At 38.4% G+C, this 14919-nt stretch overlaps 1 protein-coding gene across 1 annotated transcript in view; it reads left to right on the plus strand.

Moving 5' to 3' along the window:
* The first annotated feature begins 798 nt into the window (after positions 1 to 798).
* LOC113227805 (aminopeptidase N-like) overlaps positions 799 to 14919 on the plus strand; it is a 29750-nt gene continuing 15629 nt past the window's right edge. The window contains exons 1-5 of the mRNA XM_026460830.1: positions 799 to 978; positions 12439 to 12710; positions 13350 to 13508; positions 13807 to 13854; positions 14107 to 14269. Of these exons, the coding sequence (XP_026316615.1) occupies positions 805 to 978; positions 12439 to 12710; positions 13350 to 13508; positions 13807 to 13854; positions 14107 to 14269 (816 nt within the window). The 5' untranslated portion in view covers positions 799 to 804. The remainder of the gene's footprint in view (positions 979 to 12438; positions 12711 to 13349; positions 13509 to 13806; positions 13855 to 14106; positions 14270 to 14919) is intronic.

Here is a 14919-nt window from a genome sequence, read left to right on the forward strand (position 1 = left end):
AAGTTTACGCGATAACTGCCTACTGCTGAGTGAGCCAACGTCGGCGCAAGCACTTATACAAGTCTTTCATCTATGTGCATTCGGCTCCGCATGACTGCACATGGCGGGCAACGTTATTTTCACCTCTCTGAGCGCGTGCTTAGGTTCCTTTTTAGTGAGCGCTTGGTTTCATTAGTCAAATATAATAGGGTATTATGGCGTAGGTATTCCCGATTTTGTATGATAGTGATGTATCTGTTACGTAGTAACCTGTGCCGATAACCTTAAATATGAGTTGTTAAGTCCCATGTGCCTGTAATTTCACCAGCACTCTTGCCCTTCAAAATCGGAACGCAGTAATGGTGGCAGAAATAGATAAGGTGGTCGAACTTTTTCGCAAGAAGAACTACAGCTTTTAAAATATATGTAGTTGTTTGATGAACATCAGCTCTTTTTCAGTTATTAAAGTCATTTCAGTCTAAGAATAAAATTTATTTTTGCTTGTCAAATCTGCTTGAAATTTTATTTACTATGAAATTATAATAATAAAGTAAGTATTACAATAACATGATAATCTTGACCTGATGCTGCAACCAGGATAGTCTGCACTTTACACAATTCCTCGACCATTTACAATGGAACTATCGTGTGTGGGTTCATTGATCTTTATTAACTTTTTGGAGTTATTTTATCTTCCTTTTAGATGATAGGACATTGGTGTATTGACACTCAATTTAATTTATCTAAACTAAGCTAATTAAATCTTGCGACAAATTTATCTAAAAAAGTACTAAATTAAATTTCTGATTCTTTCAGTGAGTGAAAATGGCGTGGCATATCTTGTTGCTAGCGCTATGCATGGCGGGGGGCTGTGTGGCGGTGAGCAACGAGTCCTACCTGCTGCCCGCAGACGTGCGCCCGCGCCATTACGACCTCCGGCTTCTCTACGATGCCGACCCGACTACCAACTTCAGCTTTTATGGCATTGTCGATATTACTGTGAGTACATTACACAGACATGCATTACAATTTTAAAAATATTTGTTTGAAAAGGAACACAACGCTGAAACTTTCAGCAGACAAGTAGTTTAGTAGCAGTAGAAGCTCCTTGTGAAAGAGTTCGTCCAGGATAGTACTGCCACCTTACCTATTTCTGCCGCCAAGCAGTAATGTCAGCGTTACTGTGTTCCGGTTTTGAAGGGTAAGTAAGGGTGCTGGTGAAATTACAGGCACACGGGACTTGTCATCTTATGACTTAGGGTGAAGGGCGCAGTGGCGATGCCCTTCAGATCTTTGCGATTTAAAGCTCTGAGTGGCACTGCAACTTGTTATGGACAGGCGTGCACGCGACTTGTTCGTTCCATCACTTAATATTATATAAAAAAAGACAAAATCCTTACAAATAAATAAGTATATATGTTTATTTAAATCTGTACTATTTTTGTAACTAATTTGTTTTACATTGACAAGCTGCATTTATCAAAACTACTTTAATTTCTAGTGATAACAAACAAATTAACTAGATGGCGTTTATTGTACAGATTTTTATGGATATTGCCGGCTATTCTTTTATTTTGTTTAAGATCAATATGTAAATAACATTACAAGGAAAAAAACGAACTTCTTATATTTCATATTAAAGAACAATGTTTATGGAAATAAAGAGCTATTCAACAATTACACATATTGACTACTCATAACAGCTAGATACATAAAAAAAAGAAAGTTGGCGCCTAGGGCAGCGTGCCCAGAAGGCTAGCAACATTTGCCCTTTGAATTGCTAAACTTACTCTTTGGCGGAAATAGCTGCCAGCATTGTGGTCATAGGAGGCTTCTATGAGCCGATCCGACAGCTCGTTCGCAGGGACCCAGGGTGTCAACCGCAAAAGGCACAAAGCTCTAGCCCTGGGCAAGGTTGGCGTATTTGAGCCTTTTGTTCTCAGCCGCTCTGGCCACAGAGCCTGCGCCGCCCACGCTTGCAAGGACATTGGAGGGGGCTACAGTGCCTCCCTAGTTTCCATAGACCGACAGTCATACCGTCAAGCCTTTTACCATCACTGCGACAGATGCCAGTGGGCTCGAGAACTGCCGGTATCTTATCTCTAAGGCACGTACGATGATGCTATTGAGCGCTGCGTGTCGGGATATGCGGCCAGCGCTATTAAACATAAATTAATTTATATCCACAGCCGTTTATATAATTTAAACAGGCTATTGATTAGCGCCATCTAGGTATAATAGACGGAATTTCGACATTTTTTACAGTTACAATCTGTAGTATAGAAATTAACAATCCTCTTGAGTTTGGTTCATGATATTACTGACCCCAAAACAAAAAAACAATAAACGATGAATTATAAATATGAGTCGTCGATTATGTCCGGGAGCTAGTAGCACTTTTGATAATGGAGAAAGCCAAATTACGTTATTTGCCAATGGCAATAATATGTCTCTTAACATTCTTGGGCCTATGTCAATGTTTAAGGAAAACCTCACGTATCTGTGACTGAACTTACAAGTACTTGGTTAACATTCGCTTCGCGAACTTAGTATAAGTGGGCTGTTTGTCCTGTCACTGACCTTGCGTTCATGGACGTGTTTAAGGCTCCTACCCACTTGCAACAATCGTGTGTATAAAGGTGGCAACTGACCGAAAATCTTATTGCAACGTTACATTCGCGGCGAGCATGTTATGTTACGTTTCGAACTCAGCGCATGGCCGTGCATTTGTGATATTACTCAATTATGGTTTCCCAAAGCGGTCCCTACCATCCCCCAGTGGGCGCTGAAGAGTCCTAGGGGTAAGGGCATTGGAAGCAATTGGGGGGCGTTGATGCTGTCCAGGGGGTGCTACCGCATTTGAAAACCTAAATTATCTATGTATATAAACTACATTACAAATATTAATTGTCCTTGTGATTTTTTGTGTTAATATAAAATAGATGGGCTCGGATGGAGGAGCTCGGTAGCACTGGTGTCGGCTGTTCAGTTGATGGTTGTTTTGTTAATAACATAAGTTATGCAGACGATATGGTGCTGTTGAGCCCCTCAATCAGCGCTCTTAAAGTACTTCTCAATGTATGTGAAAGGTATGCCGAGGCCCATGGGCTCAGATACAATGTTAAAAAGAGTGAGCTGTTGGTGTTCAAATCAGGTTCCAAAACCTATTCGACGCCACCAGTCACTCTAAACGGAACTGAACTGGAAAAAGTGACCAAGTTCTAGTATCTGGGTCACTGGGTCACGGAAAATTTATCGGATGACGTTGACATGGAGAGGGAACGCAGGGCACTGGCGGTACGGTGTAACATGCTGGCCCGTAGGTTTGCACGATGCTCTCATGAGGTGAAAATCACCCTCTTTAAAACTTTTTGTCAGACACTATACACGTGCAACCTGTGGATCAATTACACCAAAAAAGCCTACAATGCCCTGCGAGTCCAATTCAACAATGCCCTAAGGGGACTGATGGGGTTGCCTCGATACTGTAGTGCCTCTGGGATGTTCACGGAGGCTAGAATCGACGGTTTCCAGGCCATCATTCGGAAAAGAGTGGCTTCCCTGCTGGCCAGAGTGAGGGGCAGTACCAACAGTCTTCTTAGAGTGATAGCAGAGAGGATGGACAGCCCAATCCTTAAACATTGGATGTCCATTCATGTAAACGAAAATGAAAATTTTGCATTCTACTAACATAGTTATTTAAGTTCCTACTAACATTATATGGACATGTAGTCTGAAATAAATTCTTTCATTTCATTCATTTCAAAACGTACGTGTTTTCAATTACTTGTTGTTGTGGTGGACGTTGAAATTGTTTTATATTCCCTAAGAGCAGTGAGCTAAAAAGTTTGAGAAACAATGGTTTACTCCAAATGAAGAAAAGAAAACAAAAGCCGAAACAACACTGACGGTGTACCGTCTAAATCACGACAACGTTCCAAAGCTCCTAAGGGATTCGTCAAAAAAGCGACAACCGAGTGGAGTACGCGGCGATTGCGGCGATAATTTCGACTCGCTATACTAACCTTGCTCACCTGGTGATAAGCGACACGCCTGTCCATAATAGTTGCAATGCCACTCAGAGCTTTAACTCACAAAGATCTTAGGGTCACTGCCATTGTGCCCGTCACACTGAGCCATAAGTTGACATGTCCTATGAACCTGTAATTCCATCAGTTCAATTTTACAATGCTCTCATCGTAATGTGTTACGTTACGCCGAAATGATCCGGTCAGTCGCCACCTTAAATAAATATTCGGCAATGTTCGAGTGGTGCTTGCAGTCAGCGTTGAAATGGCCTGAAAACTAAAACACAAACTACACTCTTGTTAAAAATCAACCTTATGTACAATAAGGTTAAGATTGCAAACTGAGAACAATTGAAGAATGAACTTTCGTCAATGCACGTAACTGATGGCCTAGATTTTTTAAATTTATCTGTCACTTTCGAACTCTATTCATAACTTATTTTTTTTACAATAAAATATACAAGAAATACTTATTAAAGTATTTGTCATTGAACTACAAAGTGTGAAATCGTTTGGAAGTTAAAGGTTATTGTTTTTAAGATGATATATTATCTTCTTATCTTATATATATATATATATATATATTATCTTAAGTTCTTATTGAATGTTTCACCACAATGATACTCAAATATTTTTTGTGAAATTACTCCACTAGTTTGTTATAATTCTTAATAAGAACACTTAGAATAAATTTCTTCGATCCGGCCGGATTCGAACCAACGTTTTCTAAGCAAAACCGTGCCCGACGCTATGCCAACTAAGGGTGAGGCCAGATGAGCGTAATTTTGTGAGTTGGGAGTTGCGTTTTTTGAGTTGCGCAGTTTGCGCTCGACCGAAATTCGGTTGGAGCGCCAGACGAACGTATTTTATTCAGTTGCTTTTAAACGTTTATACGGGGTGTTTGTGTCGTAATAGTGTAATGGATCCATTAACAATAGTATGCATTTATGAAGCATTATAAGAAGATGTTAGAAAAAGAAGCTGGGCACATCCACTCAATATGAAACGCACGAACACTTTAGCCACGGAACGAACCAGCGGACCTCACGAATTTTTCTATGTGCTTCTTGTCGGATCTTTGTTTTTTAGTTTTTTATATATTATGTTTTTATAATGGCATTTTAGACATAGACCATGAGAAATTGTTTTAATTGGTGAAATTAATTTCTAGCAGGTCTATTAAGTATTATTTTAATGTTCATATAATCACTTGCGTTTACTGTAATTAAAGGAAAATATTGTAAAAAAAAACATGCACGTTTAAAGACATGATGCAAGTTGATTAGGTCAGGGTTGGTAGCTGGTCTACCGACGGATGCAATACGATTCTTGGACCTTGGTGTCGTATAAAAATTCGCCAAGTAATAATAATAACTACTACGCACTAGGGAAACCATGTATGACCACGCCCATAGACAACCACAAATTACACCCAAACTCACGAGAGAAATAAATGTAGGCCATACAAATATTTCTCCCGGCCCGGGAATCGAACCTGGGACATCTGCGTGGCAGTCCGGCATGGTAACCGTTCGGCCACGGAAGCAGTTAGAATGTTAATGAATGTTTAGTTACTAGATCAATATCTCTTGCTGACGGTGATAGAAAATGTATTAATGAAACCTGGATATCGTAGAAAGTTCTATATCTACTCGAAAAATATGTGATATATATGCATTGCTACGTTCTGGTTTTGAAGGGTAAGGGTGCTGGTGAAATTACAGGTACATAGGTCAACATTTGTCTCAGGATGACGGACGCACTTTCGGTTCAGATCTTTGCGGTTTAAAGTCAAGGTCAAATAATCATTTCTTCCGTAGGTAAAATTTTTACAATTGAAAACATCATTTTTTAAGCTACAGCTCGTTCACTACGCTGACCTACCTGAGAAGAACGAACAAGAAACTGTAGGGATTGCTCTTTTCAAATAAACTTAAATGCTATGGAATAAATACCTTTTGAATCATATTTGTAAGGAATCTAGATTCACGTTGTCTTTCCATACATCTTTATCTACCACGTAGTCTATAATTTTGTTATATGACTTTTCAATTAAAATACTTTTAATGTTAGTTTTAAAACTTCTCTCAACGTTTTAAAACATCTTATTGTAAAAATGTATACAGTTCCCCATAAAATAACCGTTAACCTTAATTAAAGTTCTGTGCGTCATTGCAACTGTCATGAACAGGCGTGTAGCTCTCACCAGCAGGTGCACGACTTGTTCAACCATCATTGAGTATTATAAAAAGAATAGTATAAAGAAACCCAGCATCGCCTCATAGTCCTTTCAACGCACTTTTTTTATGATATCAAGTGACAGGGACAAACAAGTCGTGCGCCTGGTGGTAGCGACACGTCTGTAGTTTCACTAGCACCCTTTAAGATCGGTCGCAGAAATAGATAAGGTGCTACCCTTCCCAGACGAACTCTTTCGTAATGACCGCTGCTAAATACTCACCCACAAATTCTGTATGGGGATATATTTCTTGTTACATTTGTCCCACGTTATGTATTAGCACAACTTATGTTTCCAAGATAACGGGTGCAGAGCCACAGCCTCTCAGATCTTTGTGATTTAAACCACTAAGTGGCACTGCAATTATGGAAAGGCGTGTCGCTTACCACCAGGCGTCATAAAAAATGTGAAGTCACACTTTAGACCAGCATGGCGGACTGTCGCCTAAACCCTATCCTTAGACATTACTCTAAGATAATACGGTCTAGGCCCGTGCCCACCAGTGTGACTAACAGTTCAATAAACATTGGAACGTCTGGATCGCTATTAAACAAAAAAACGTAAATATATGCAAAAAATTGCAAATGAATAACCGCAAAGCAAGATCTGTGTCAAGGCTGGAAGTCGACCTTTGGTTTCCCTTATTGGTCAACTCAGCCAATCGTGAAGTGTGTTATTGTAGATGATAAAATTCAAATAAGGGCATTGCTCGTATTATTATTGCCTAGATAACAACAAAGTTACTTAAAACTTGTTTTGACACTTTTTTTTTATTTTTTTTATTGTGACTCGGCAAAATAAAAGATTGTGCACGATATACAATGTTTAGAATTGGCCTTTTGCACAGATGACGCTAGTTTAGGTTAGCCTTACGTAATAATAATAATGTACCAGACAACGACATCAATTGTCTGGTCTCAAACAGGAAATTTCTTGTACTTGTACCATAGCAATGAAATTCACTCAGGGACACTTCCTAGATCATCCAGACTAGAAATAATAATAAAAAATCATGTCAAAAATCATCAAAAATGTCCGAACTCGGGACTTCCTTATCCTGCACCCACAGTGCAAACCGTTGGACCACGCGTGGTCGTCATGTAGTCTAGTCTGGTGATTTTCCTTTGAATGATGATAATTCGGCTAAGAATTATATTCACGGGATATTACTGCAATCTTTACGCTGCACATATGCAAGCACGCTCTAGCACTGCGTCCATGCTATCAAATACATAGTTGTTAATTATGTACAATCGACGCTCTAAGGCGCCGCGCAAACGTGATCTTGTGTTGAAAATTCCTTTTTGGTCGTTTGTAGTCATGTAATGTAATTAAAGACCAATTTGGATTAGAAAGTTTCTTGAATCATTCTTTAATGTTGCAATAAGGAAGTCATACCAACGACTCACAGGTTAAATGTTAAGTTTGTTTAACATGTTTCTTCACACTGATCTGCTTAGAACCAAATAATATGTTAGAGCGTCAGCAGCTTGATTTTGATTGCGTCTCCCGATCGGAAACTGCGTCTCTTCCGAGTCGAGACGCGTAATTGCGATTCACAACTGGTCGATCGGAAACTTTTGACATTTCTAATCGGAACAATTGTAGTTGATTTAACTTACACATTAGAAAAATATAGTAGGAATCAGGTTCATCTTCTCGCTCGGAAACCCATCTGATTTCGAGACTACCCGATCGGATCGATTCCGATTTGAATCAAAATCTAGACGCAGGTGTGTCTTATGTTGGATACAAGCAACCAGCAACTAGAAGCGAATATTCTATTGTCATACAATTGATGTGAAATCAACCCAGTCGCCGGTTACGGCATATTGGCACAGTCGCCGGGTGCGCAGTCGGACATTGTCGCGCCGCCGGTTGCCGCAATATGAATTGTATGAAAGAAGAATATTGGCTTCTAGCTGCCTGTCGCCGCTTGTATTCAACACAAGACACACCTGACCTCAGTGATCGCCAGTAAGGATTCCGACGAGGGCGATCTACTGGGGATCTTCTTGTGTATGCCTGTCACATATGGAACGAGGCTATAGAAAAGCAAGGCGAAGCACTTGTAGTGTCTTTCGACATTTCTAAAGCCTTTGACAGGGTCTGGCACGAAAGCCTCAAACTCAAACTCAAACTCAAAATAATCTTTATTTCATAGGTAAGCATTATTACACTTGAAATCGTCACAATGGTTAAACTCTACCGCTCATTCGTAAGGCAGATTCCCCTGAGAAGAATGAGCAAGAAACTCTAGGGGTTGCTCTATGTAAATAGCATTTACAATATTTTTTTTATTTTTATTTGAAACATCAGAGATCGAGACTACCTCCATGAGCTAAACGGGTTACTACCACGGATTTTTGTCATCCAAGTACGCAGAAGTTGTATAATAACCTTTAGTATAAAGTTTTTGTTTCACTATAGTTTTAAACCTCGAGAAAGGCAAATTTTGTATATCAACCGGAATCTTGTTATAGAAGCGTATACATTGCCCCTTAAATGATTTTTTGACTTTGTGAAAACGACTATCAAGAAAAGCTAGTTTATTTCTATTCCTCGTATTAATGTTATGTCTGTCACTATTTTTCATAAATAGATTACTATTCCTTTTAACATAAATTACATTTTCATAAATGTACTGTGAGGCTAGTGTAAGAATGTTAATTTCCTTAAACTTATCTCTCAAAGATACTTTGGGGCCCAGATTGTAAATTGCCCTAACTTCACGTTTCTGCAGGACAAAGATTCTATTGATATCGGCGGCATTACCCCAAAGCAAAATGCCGTATGTCATTAGACTGTGAAAGTAACTGAAGTAAACCAATCTAGCGGTTTCGACGTCTGAAAGTTTCCTTATTTTTTTAATCGCGTTCACTGCAGAGCCGAGCCGTTTTGATAACTTACTTATATGGGGACCCCATTGCAATTTAGCATCTAACGTTATACCTAGAAATACAACTGTATCCACAAGATTCAATTTTTCATTTCTAACTACAATGTTTGTAACCGTCTCTCTAACATTGGGTAATGTAAATTTCACACAATTTGTTTTTTTCTCATTAAGAAGTAGGTTATTAACAGCAAACCAATCAATTACTTTAGATATAGCATTGTTCACATCGTCATAGGAACATTGGTGCCTTTTAACTTTAAATAATAAGGAAGTATCATCAGCAAACAATACTATCTCATGTTTTATACTCTCCATAAGGCTAGGTAAGTCATTAATATAAACTAAAAATAAAAATGGGCCTAGAATTGAACCTTGAGGGACACCCATGCTAATTGCAGATCCTGACGATCTCGTACCGTTAACATCGACCCTCTGTACCCTACCACGCAAATACGATTTAAGAAGGTCGAGATCACGTCCCGCCACACCATAATGGCGAAGTTTCCTGACCAGTGTATCATGGTGCACACAATCAAAAGCTTTGGAAAGGTCACAGAATACACCAATAGCATCATGTGAAACTTCCCATGCATCAAATATATGATTAATCAACTCGACACCAGCATCGGTTGTAGAGCGACCCCGAGTGAAACCAAATTGCTTAGGAGACATTAAGTTATTACTATAAAAATGTGCACACATCTGATTTAGAATAATTTTTTCAAATATTTTACTGAGAGTTGGTAGTATTGATATAGGTCTGAAATTGGTGGGGTCAGAAATACTACCAGATTTGAAAAGTGGAATAACTTTACTTTGCTTCATGAGGTCAGGAAAGACACCATCATCAACACATTTATTAAAGACACAGGCCAAATAAGGCGCAATACAATCAACTATAGAACTAATAACTCTGACTGAAAGACCATCAAGATCAGCTGTATTTTTTATGTTTATAGACTTAAAGGCTTTAACAATATCGTTTGGAAATACATGACGGAACCTTAAATTAGTGATACTAACTGCATTATTTTCTTTTAGTAAGGATTCAGCGGCGGTGGGAGATGAATTTAACGACTTAGTAGTCAAAATTGGAATGTCAGTAAAAAAATTTTCAAATATTTTAGCAACTTCTGCGTCTGTGTTTACAATTTTGTCATTAAATCTTAGTTGAAAATCTAAGTTACGAGGTTTGACCCTTCCAGTTTCGCTGTTTATAATATTCCAAGTCGTTTTTACTACATTCGCGCTGCTTTTTATTTTATTATTTATAAACATTGCTTTGGCTGCAACACAAACACGTTTAAACATTTTCGAATATTTCCTAACAAAATCATTAAAACTGTTACTAGTGTTATAAGTCCTTTCATCGTAAAGATCATATAGTCTTTGTCTACTTTTGTGAATTCCCACAGTCGCCCAATCACTAAATTTCAATGAATTATTAATAGTTATGATTTTGGACCTAAAAACGTTATCACGTTCACTTTTGACTATGTTGAAAACTGAATTATACAATTTATTGGGATCGTTAACGTACGGAAGTTCAGTTAGTTTAAGCATTACATTATTTCTACAAGCTTTAAGTCGACCATTATTTATCGGAACACATGTGATATCCTTTTTTGGCATTTTGTCAACAGTTATATTAAAAGTGGCCAATTGACCGCAGTGATCAGAAGTTAATTTATTTATAATAGATTTATTACTAGGTACGGCGTTAGTATAAATATTGTCTAAACAAGTGGCAGTAGTAGAAGTTATTCTAGTAGGCACCAAGAAAAGATTCACAAGATTATAACATTGGAAAAATGATATTAGCCTACTGCTAGCCTTTTAAGTAAGCTTCCCTCTTATGGGCTTCCCACTCACCTTTGCAATTGGATCTCGGATTTCTTAAGTGAATGTTCGATTTGAGTGGTCTTAGAAAGCTACACTTCCGAACATATGGCGATAGGTGTTATATATGATGCCGGAGTTCCTCAGGGTTCCGTACTGTCTGCTGCATATCAATGATATGTTAATTCCAGGAACCTTTGCGTATGCTGATGACAGCACAGTTATAGATAGGTACTTGAACAATGCAAGCGTCAGTGGAGAGGAAATACAGTCTTGTCGAGAGTCCGTTAGCTGTTTGGATTTGACACTCCAGGCAGTCTTCGATTGCAGCGATGCCAATCTTGTCAAATTTAACGCTACCAACTACTCAGGCGTGCCTATTCTCCACAAAACGGAATTCTTTCGAGGTAGCTCCGATTTTTCGTGATATATCGAAATACTGATAACCGACTGCCTCCAGCTACTTGGAATGGACCTGTCGTCCAATTTGAACTTCGGCAGATACATTGAATCCATGGCCAAAAATGCAGCAAAAAGCTTGGCATCCTTTCCAGGGTGAGGCGTTACTTTACACCGGGACAGTTGCTTCAGCTGTACCAAGCACAAGTCCGGTCGTACATGGAGTACTGCTGCCACCTTTGGGATGGCTCTGGTACATATCAACTAGCCACTTTGGATTCGATTGACAATCGTACCAAGAGGCTTATTAGTGACTCGGAATTAGTGAAGGTGAAGCTGCAAAGCCTTGAACACCGCCGTAAAGTTGCCTGCTTCTCGGTATTTTACACAACAATATATATACAACGGAGAGTGTGCGATGGAATTACACGATTTAATTCCGCCTTCCCCTTTCCATCACCGGGGGACTAGGCGTAGGCTTGGCTTCCACCCCTATGTTGTGGATATTCCAAAGATTTGTACGAAGCGTTACGCTTCCACGCTTATATGGCGAACGGCTATGGAGTAGAATTCCCTGCCTGCAGACTTATTCCCTGAACGTTATAACTTGGGCCTTTTCAAGGCGAGAGTGAATAGGCATTATTTAGGTGTTCAGGCATGCTCCATCGTCGACCTCCATCTCACCTGATGTGCACTTATATTTTGTATAAAAAACCTGTAACCGACTATTTGGGTCTGAGTAGATCAGTGTGAAACCTGTGAATCGTAAAATTCATGTTGGTATGACTTCCTATTGCAACATCAATGAATGATGTTTCAACAAACTTTTTTAGCCAAATTAATCTTTAATTACATTACATGACTACAAAGAACTAAAAGCCTGGTATTTCTTTACTCTTTGCCGTTGGATGTGTAAGAAAGGTCTCAGAACCAAAAGGTCAAAAGCATTGACTGTACGTAGCTTCAAAATAAGCGTGCTCATTATATAAACGCTTCCTTTTGTAAAAAGTTTTAAATATTATCCAAATAATGTAATCTTTTTATTTTTCTTGCAGCTAACAGTAGTAAAGGCCACATCAAAAATAGTACTTCATGCCCAGGATTTCGAAATACAAAAGGACAAAGTCTCATTCACACACAAGTCCGCTCCAGCAGTGACGTCTGTAGAACTGATGGCCACATACAATTTCCTCACTATACAGCTGGCAGAACCGCTAAAGGCTCGTGTGAATTACACATTGTCTATTCCTTTTTACGGCAACTTAAAAACTGGATTGGACGGAGTGTATGTAAGCACTTATAATGATAAAGCCACTAAGAGTAAACAGTAAGTATGTTCTGTAGCTATAATTTTATTTATTTATTTGCAAACTTTTTAAATCCGATTTATATTCTTAAATCACGAACCTACTTAGCCGTTTACAAAATTTGTCATTTAAACAATTCAAGTTAGATTAAAATTCTTATGACTTATGACAAAGTGAAGCTACGGTAAACATTATTATTACATTTAAATCAACAAAATTACAAATAACACACACATGGACGTACGTCTAATTGCAAGGAGATTACATGCACGTGTGGGTGTATATGAGTGTGTGAGCATGTATGAATTATACGCCCACAGCTAAACACGTTTGGGATTCAAAAAGTGCCAATATCAGTTTAAATAAATAAATAAGTATTTTGAAAACCAAAAGTCTTTTACTAAGGTATATATTGTAGGTCGTGATATTTTAGGGACACGCTGTTTGTGTGTAGCGACTTATTGATTAATGTTGTAAGTTGAATATTGCGATGGTTATCAAGAAATTTATCATGACTGTGAAGACGAAAATACTATTCAGTCTATTGCCAAACAAGGCATCACCGTCATATCATGTTGCGCCTATAAATTGTACGTTTATTACGGATTCTCTTTTGTAGTTTGGAGTGTTTAAGCTTATTTAAAAAAATGTTTTCGCAGGTACCTAATAGTAACACAATTCGAAGCTATTTCGGCCAGAAAAGGCTTCCCGTGTTTCGACGAGCCGATCTATAAAGCCACCTACCGTATCACCATTGGCCATCAAAATGAATACAGCGCTGTCTCTAACATGCCGCTGGAAAGCTCCAGTAAAGTAAAGTAAGTTTTAAGAACCCGAGGAAACCATAGCCAGTTTCTTAATTTCTTTTGAAAACTATGTATAGCTTATTCGTACGCGCTAACAGAAGTTCTGAAGCCGTGGCAAATTCTGTGCGTGCTAGGTTAAGCTTCACTTCCAAAAGCGCGATCCTTTGGTTGGGTTTGGGCGGGTAAACCTCTTACCCAGATGTAGGGAAGTGGAAAGCGCCAAGCTTCACTCAACCCGAGTATGTCTCTCCTTTATTGATATATTTTGTTTTCGGTCTATCGATACTGAACTGTTTTTTTATTGCTACAGTGCTCTCGAGAATTATTGGCCTTGGTCTCAAGTTGAAAAAACATTCAAGTAAGTACTTATTTATTTCATTCTATTATTAGCATGAATTTGATTATACTTATTGACTTTTATACTGCTTACCTTGAAAAAGAAGAAGAGTGTTGTACACTTTTTAAGGAATGGTAGTATCTATTTTAACTGTACATAATACAGCTATTCCAAATATTTTGGTTGAGTATGAAACAGCTGTCGTTAAGTACCATTATTCATTAAGGTTTGGGCCACGAATTAAAGAATTAATATATAAATTAAAATGTACAGGAAAGATGAATCGATGTTTGTCTGGGACGTGTTCCAAGAGTCAGTGCCGATGTCCACTTATCTCGTTGCTTTCGTTGTATCGAAATTGGCGAATGTTAAAAGTCCGGCAGGACTGTCCAGCACCGAATTCCGTATATGGGCTAGAAAGGATGCTATTGACCAGGTAATGTATTTGCCATTTAAAAATCGCCTATCTCGCATTAAAGATTCACTTTAGAAAACATTATAAGCGCCCAGATAGGGGAACGGAAGGTAGAACGGACCACATGAAAAAAATCAACGTAAAAGTAAAAGTCAAGATAATAGGGACCACACATGAAGGTAAAATGGACCGATAAAGATATGAGAGAAAAATGAACGATTAGTGCACTTACTCAAAAGCACACCTTCACAAACAAACCTAACTTCTTCATTGTCATCCTCAACGAGGGCACAACTACAATGTGCCCATTACGAATACTCTGGGCACTGAACCCATCCTTCAGTTGATTCAACACATGTGAACAATAAAAACATCGAACATTTTCTTTTTCGCTGTATGATATCTTAATATTGCTTCTCTTTTTATTAACTTTTTCAGTGGATTTCTCTTTGCATGTTCGTGTGTTTACCGATTTTTTTGCATTCTCTAAGGTTAAGTGTCATTTTACGATTTGCTACCTTTTCAATTGCACTTTTCATATCCTCTTTACGCTAAGATTGTCAATCTGACTTTTTTATAGCTGTTTAGATGGTCCGTTTTGCCCGTTCCATTTTGCCTTTTTAGTAAGTATGTAAATAGTCAAATGTTGAGTGGTTAATTAGCAGTGGACT

The sequence above is a fragment of the Hyposmocoma kahamanoa genome, unplaced genomic scaffold (assembly GCF_003589595.1).
Source record: "Hyposmocoma kahamanoa isolate Upper Pololo Valley unplaced genomic scaffold, ASM358959v1 217, whole genome shotgun sequence".
Lineage (NCBI taxonomy): Eukaryota > Metazoa > Arthropoda > Insecta > Lepidoptera > Cosmopterigidae > Hyposmocoma > Hyposmocoma kahamanoa.